This window comes from Montipora capricornis, chromosome 4 (genome assembly GCF_036669925.1).
Source record: "Montipora capricornis isolate CH-2021 chromosome 4, ASM3666992v2, whole genome shotgun sequence".
In the NCBI taxonomy this organism is placed as follows: Eukaryota; Metazoa; Cnidaria; class Anthozoa; order Scleractinia; family Acroporidae; genus Montipora; species Montipora capricornis.
The window spans coordinates 3,836,881-3,844,380 of record NC_090886.1 but is presented as its reverse complement, the minus strand read 5'-3'; the positions used below and the strand labels follow the sequence as shown (position 1 = coordinate 3,844,380).

The 7,500-nt window shown below is 40.0% G+C and overlaps 1 protein-coding gene across 1 annotated transcript in view; it reads left to right on the top strand.

Moving 5' to 3' along the window:
• Positions 1-7,500, top strand: part of LOC138045243 (protein phosphatase 1G-like) — a 16,405-nt gene that overhangs the window by 6,076 nt on the left and 2,829 nt on the right. Inside the window, 5 exon segments of the mRNA XM_068891669.1 lie at positions 597-1,030; positions 1,540-1,774; positions 5,579-5,669; positions 6,614-6,652; positions 7,223-7,325. Of these exon segments, the coding sequence (XP_068747770.1) occupies positions 597-1,030; positions 1,540-1,774; positions 5,579-5,669; positions 6,614-6,652; positions 7,223-7,325 (902 nt within the window).

Here is a 7,500-nt window from a genome sequence, read left to right as displayed (position 1 = left end):
TAATTTGATAATAATAATAATAAAAATAATAATAATAATAATAATTATTATTATTATTATTATTATTATCATTATTATTATTATTATTATTATTATTCAGTGTGGTTGAGTGCCATAATGATCAAGTAACCCTAACCCTAACCCAAATGTTGTGATTCACATCACAAAGGACTACCGGTACTTATGTGAGATACGTGAGAATGTTAATGCGTTTTCTTTGCATTTTAATGTCCAGCATATGGGTCATTTGGGAAGGTGCAATGAAGTTTGACTTTACTTTGTGAATGGCAGCGTAAAGCAAGTTGGCCAATTTCACAAAGAAGATTGTAATAATAATAATAATAATAATAATAATTATTATTATTATTATTATTATTATCATTATTATTATTATTATTATTATTATTATTCAGTGTGGTTGAGTGCCATAATGATCAAGTAACCCTAACCCTAACCCAAATGTTGTGATTTACATCACAAAGGACTACCGGTACTTATGTGAGATACGTGAGAATGTTAATGAGTTTTCTTTGCATTTTAATGTCCAGCATATGGATCATGTGGGAAGGTGCAATGAAGTTTGACTTTACTTTCAGATTCCAAGAATGAAAAGGAAGGTGAGAAGATAACCCAAAATGGTTCAGAGATCAGGGCTGAGTGCTCATCTTCGGACGAAAATGCAACTTGTGGAAAATCCAGTGTGGATAAAGACAAAGATTCAAACAAGGAGAAAGATTTAGATGTGGATAAAGAGAATAACGATGGAAAGTTGAATGACCGTAAAAACAAAGAAGTCGATCCAGGGGATACGTGTGCATCGAATGTTGAGAATGGTAAGAATGACAAGAAAGCTGTGACTAACGAAGGAAATAAACCGGAGACAGAGGATGATGATGACGAAGATGACGAAGACGAAGACGATGATGATGATGATGATGATGATGATGATGATGATGATGACGATGACGATGACGACGATGACGAGGATGCTGATAATGAGAATGAGTTGCCATTTCAAAGCTGTGATGAGGTGAGTCAGCCTTGTAATTAACCCATTCAGACTCCTGGGGGTTCCCCATTGACAAGTAAAATTGTCTGGCGTTAGTCAGAGTAAAATACATGTGCTAAGTCTGGTCCGGTTTAGGCGTCAAAAAAACTGCTAAACGCTCTTAATGTGATCCTGGAATATTAATGCAAGATTGACAACTGGGTCGCTAAGTGGAGGTTGAGTGTCGAGAAGACAGGCACTCGTCACACTGATAAACAGTGGAAAGTAGAATGGCGGGGGGAAGGAAGGAGGGGAAAAAACTGCTAAACGCTCCACACAAAATGCTCCTTCTTCCCGCAATTCCACGCAAAACACGAGGAATCCAACACCTGCCCAACTTTAACAAAACCACTGACAACAATTGACTGCAGTCGGTCCTAGTTGTGAACTAAGTTAAACTGCATTTAAACCTCGTGGATACTTTGAGTGTGGACTGTTAGTCTAGGGTAGCTCTATATTTCCAAGTTCATTTGGATTTTTTGGTTTATTAGGTTGGTTACGATAGTGGAACCACAGCCATCGTTGCCCTGTTGCGTGAAAACCAACTCACGGTTGCTAACGTAGGAGATTCACGCTGTGTGTTATGCCGCAATGGCATCGCTCTTGAAATGTCCATGGACCACAAACCAGAAGATGAAAAAGAACTGAATAGGATCCACAAAGCAGGCGGCAAAGTTACTTTTGAAGGAAGAGTGAATGGTGGATTAAATCTGTCAAGAGCGTTAGGTATGTTAAATGAAATTCACCTACATGTAATACAGAAGACATCACTTGTTAAGACGCTAATGTGAGAATATTGATGTCGCCATGGTTACGGACATGTCGGCCAATAATATTAGTGCATCGTGTTCATGAACGCTGTGTCAACGCGTCACAGGGTCGCTCATGTGTTCACGAAGTCATGCGCCCATTGGTGTCATTGATTAAATTTTAATTGAGGGGGAAAAAATCATTAAAATTATATTTATCACTCCTTTGCTTTGCCCGCTCATGAAAATACCATTCAACAGTTAAAATTCTTTTCCCCACTTAAGCGGCCATGTGATATCCTCTTTGCAGTATAACAGAGCAAGCAAATTCACGCAATGAAATCCAGAGATTGTGGTAACATAAGCATTGTTTAAGGACTATTTATGCCGTTCATAGCAGTCAGTGTTTTTTATTGAGTTGTCAAGAACTTCAGAGGTTAGTACCACCCTCAAGATATTAGTGTTGATATTAGTATTTCACTATTTTCTCAAGTTTGTTTGTTCTCTTCTCTGCTCCAAGAGGTTTTTGTCCAGATACTCCGGTTTACCCTTGCCAAAAAAAAAAAAAAATCAATATTTGATCAGATCTGAGTTAAGTGATTTCATTTCTATGTATACAGGTAAGTTTCCCCCAATTACTTCCCCATCGCTAGAAGACTTGGCACTTAAACAAAGTTCAAGTTCGTTATGGATCTATTATGCCATTCAAAACCACACCTCGATATAAGCACAATAAAGCAGGAATCGCAAAGTCGAGGCAAACATTACTCCAAGGAGACTAATTTCCTCAGATGAGGCCATAAAGGCCCCATAAAACAGTCCTGCTTGTTTATTAAATAATATTTCAAGTGTAAAAAGGTCGTTTAAAAATTTAAGGCAGTGCAAATCGTGCAATGAGTTTTATCTACAATGCTTCCTCGTTGTGTTTATGAACTGAGTTGATATGGTTAATTGAGCACCGTTATGTAAATTGAAAGCTGACGTTTCGATTGTAAGTTCTTCGTCGCATTTCGCTCTGACGAGGGCTTCTCGACACGAGTCCACAATCCAACGTTCAAAAAGTATAAAAAAATTTGGGTCTTCGCTTGCGCAGGTTTTTTCAAGATGAGAAAGCCGGTAGGGATCTTTAGCAAAGACAACGCTGGGGCACCCAACGAGAATATAGTTCAAAACCACTTAAACATACATTGTTAAACGTATTTTGGTATTTAAACGGTAGATATATGCATATTTTTATCCCCTAAAATTTTTTTATCTGTTGAGATTTCCAAGCTGAAAGTCTAGTGATCCGAAAATTATAGGGATCAAAACTTACCTCTTCGAAAATTTCAGCCAGAAAAAAGGCTCCCGAAAATTCTAGGTGACCTTTTTAGGGTAAAAATCCGTTAAAAATGGGCAATTATACCATTTTTTAGATGTTCGAAAATCCTAGGACAGGCAGGCAAGCAAGAAATTTTAGAACAACTGTTCCGAAAATTCTAGATCTCAAATCGTCTTCGGAGCAGAAGTTTTCCGAAAATTGACGTTGGGTGCCCCTGACAACGGCGACGGCAACGAGAACGTCACAAATTTGCATATTTAGAGGGGAAAAACAATAGTTTTGCACGCCCTGCACGTGCGTTCTTCACTTTTGTTTATTTCTTTGCCTTCGTCAGCGAAACAACAGGGAGTTTAAGATGTCGACGAAAACGTCGCCTCAAAATATAACATTGCTTTATCGCAAGTCTTTCACGATTATTCAGTCTCGTTCACGTCCTACAGTATGGGTGAAGTATCCTAAAAATATACTGGTACGAGCGGTTTCAGAGTGGAAATAGAAAATGAAAGATTCTTTGTTGCATGCTAACGTTGTCGTCAAAATCTCAAATTTGGTGATTTCACGTCGTCGTTAAGTGGACGACCGCTAACATACTTGCTAAAATCCGTGCTACACGTGCAGCACGATTATTTATGCTCATTGAACCAATGATATTATTGTTTTATGGCGTTGTCGTGTCGTAGCCGTCGTCGTTTCTTTAGAGAGCTTTAGATTCTAGGACGCGAACGCAGTGCGAGATTTGACTGCCCTTTTTCAGCGAAAATACTGAGAAGATTTATAACCTGGTCGATTAAGCTTACTCTTTGCTAGCAGTATGGGTTGCTCACTTATTCTTATTACTGGTAGCTGAGCTTTTTTGCTGATCGAGAAATGCCAAAACTGCTGCCGTGTGGTTGACTTGTTTTGACACGACGACATTTTTGCTAAACCTCGTACTAAAATGACGACGGTATCAGGTTTTTCCCGCCAAAATAACGCTGGTTTGCGCGCTGTCACTGTTGTTCTATGAGAAAATCTCGTACTCGTAGTCGTTCTCATCCTAGAATCTAAAGCTCTCTTTTAACTCCCTGATGTTAGGGAGCTTACGCCAGTACGACGGCTACGAGAACGCCACAAAACAATGGAATTAATGAGCAAAAATAATAGCTCTGCACGCCGTGCACGTGCGTTTTGCATTTTGGTACATTTCTTTGCCGTCCTCGTCCTGACAACGCCGTGAATTGACCAAATTTGAGGTTGTGTAGAGGACGTGAGAACCTGACGAAACATTTTAATTTTTTTCCCAAACAACCACACTGTTCATGCCAATTTTATTCCTGCAATTTTGATACACACTTTCCAGTCCGAACGACTTGTGGTTATAACGCAATTATTACAATAACGGAAAATAAAATTTTTAGACGGCGCTCTAGTTGGCATCGGCGTCGTCTTCCCTGCTTAAGCTCCCCTAACATCGTGAAATAACCAAATTTGAGTTTTTATGAAGGACGTCAGTTTCTCCCCTAAATTAAGTGTGACTCGTATCGGTTTCATATATTCTTGCGGGACTGCCACACCATTGTGATGTTAAAAAGTTTGGAATAGTCTCGAAGTGATTACAATAACGCAAATTTATGTTTTTAGATGACGTTTTCGTTGCCGTTCCCGTCGTCGTTGCTAAAGCTCCCTAACGACGACGGTGCATGACGGCAACGAGAACGTCATCTCAAAATATAAATTCGCGTTTTGCTATCACTTCGTGATTATTTCAACCTTTTTAATATGACAAGGGTGTGGTAGTTCCTCAGAAATGACACTGGTCGGAACGGCGCTTAATTTAGGAGAGAAAATGAAAATTTATCCTCAAATAGGAAATCTCAAATTTGGCTATTTCACGTGTTGTGTTGCTGACGACGGCAAAGAAATGGACAAAAGTGAAAAACGCACGTGCGGGGCGCGCAAAGCTATTGTTTTTGCCCACTAAATATGCAAATTTGTGACATTCTCGTTGTTTTTAAGCTCCCTACTAATAATATGTGACACTTTCCTCGTAGCTTTTTTGTTGAGTCTGTCGTCTGTCGTCTGTCTGTCTGTCTGTCGCCACTTTGATACCATAGTCGCCGTTTTCATCCTCGTGTTCAGGAGGTCTGGCCCCTGTTGTTCAAAAGGTGGATAACGCTATCCACCGGAGAAATCACTATCCGTTGGATAGCGGAATTGGTTTTGCTATGACTTGTCAACTGGATAGTGATTTATCCGGTGGATAGCGCTATCCAGCCTTCGAACAACTGGGGACTGACCTATAAAACTGCCCTTCAAGTACAGATTTCTTTTCCTTAGCGTGGATAGGGCTGAGAACTTTGTATGGTATGGTATTTGACCTGGCTGTTAGTAGTTTATGCGAGAAGAGTTTAATTTGTCAGTGACATTAAAATGTACCGTGCTTGGGACGCTTCGACTAAGCAATTTTCTGTTCTTTTGTAGGTGACCACAGCTATAAATTGCAGTCAGAGCTTTCTGCGCATGAGCAACAAATCACTGCGATGCCCGATGTCAGACAAACACTGTTAACAGAGTAAGCGAGCAAACCAAAGAAAATTGACTGTGATATTTTTGGTTTTTGTTCTCAAGGGTTCCCAGCTGGATCGAGCTGTGGTGAAAAGCACTCGCCTTACAACCCGTGTGGCCTGGGATCGATTCTAGGACTTGACTTCTTGTATGGGGTATGGGTTGTGTCTGTTGGTTCTTTGCTCTGCTCGGGAAGGGCGGAGGGGGGGGGGGAGGGGAGGGTATGGGTTCTCCGGGTAATCCCTTTTTCCATTCTTATTGAAAAAAACAATGTTAACTCAGATCTTCCATAACTTCGTGTGTACTGAACCTCCCCAATTAACAGAGCAGTATTTTTTATTGTGCTCTGCTGTACAAGCTTGAGACGGTGAAGTCTTAGGTTATTTTAACACGCTTAGGGTCGTAAAATGACTGCTTTTTATGTAGTGATATGCAAGTGGTTAGACTATCTACATGCAGAGATTTATAGGCGATAAACCGAAGGGACCCGTTTCATGATACTTCAATGGTTATGGAATCCGTGGGCTGTTTAAGGACTCGCATACTGGTCACTTCAAAAGAAGTGATCGACCTTGAGAGAAATCTCGAAAAAGGCAATTGTGTTTAAGCCCGCATAAAAACAGCTAGCTATCTGTCAACAGTCAAGAGGACTTTAGCGACTGCAAAATAGAAAGACCATTGTGAATCTTAAAGTGCGTGTTTATTCTTAGGGTGAATCACAGATTAGTGCAATACTATTCTTAGCTATTGAAGGTTGGAGAGTCTATCTGCCCCTACAAACGCAAGAGAATTTCTTTTTATCCACATGTTAGCTTCTTAATACTTCTTGCTTGCGTGATTGCTTCTACGGCAATTCTTTGTACTGAAACAGAGGTACTTTGTGGCAATTTTGTTGCCTTACAAAGCAGTTTATGTTTGTTTTGCTTTTTCTTGTTGTTCTAACTTCTACAGAGCCGACAAATTTATGGTGATTGCCTGCGACGGAATTTGGTGAGCGAAGAATTTTCTCCTATTCAAAACTTCCCATACTTGCGCAGTGATTGTGCTTTGGAGAGATCTAGCATCCTGTTTACAGCAAACGGCAAATTTAAGTCTGGATGAAATTCGGGTTTTGTCCGGTAAAAATCTAACTTGTTTCATGTTATCTAATTTCTTGCCTGTTTGCTGTGGATATCGAGTAACTTACAAGTTAGAGTAAGGGAATTTTCGTAGTTTTGTGATAGATAGTATCCCACTGTTTGTCGGTGCGGGACGGGTTCGAACCCCGGCCGGATCGGCACTCAGGATCTTAAAATGATACCTGATGAGGGTGCATCCTTTGTAATTTCATCTGCAAGTGGTTAGACTTTTCTCGGACTATAAGCCGGCAGGCTAGTTTTCTTTCTCATCTAATCGGTGTCTTAAATAGTCTGAAACCATAAAACTCGCGTGCGTTCCTGGGATTTTCGCTTGTATCATTTTTGTCTGCCGCACTTTGTTCATTTGGTTGCTGTTGTCGTCCAATTTTGAACAGGGTTTGTCTACGTTTAATTGAAAGTACTTTACATTTTTTTTTTCAAGGAATGTAAAAGGAAGTCAAGAAGTTGTTGATTTTGTATCAGGCAGGCTCCAAGAACAACAAGAAAAAAACGATCAAGTCAACCTTCAACGAATTTGTGAAGAGGTAAAAAATGTGTGTTCTTTTACTTCAGTCCTCAGTCGTTTAGAGCGGTTTTCAATTGAGTGTCGAAAGTAATTAGCGAATTACTTTGGTTTTGCATTACTTCGCTCAGTGATTGGTTCAAAGTTCTCGCGCCACTTTTTCAACCCATCAGAAGTGAAACCAAAACCAATCGTGG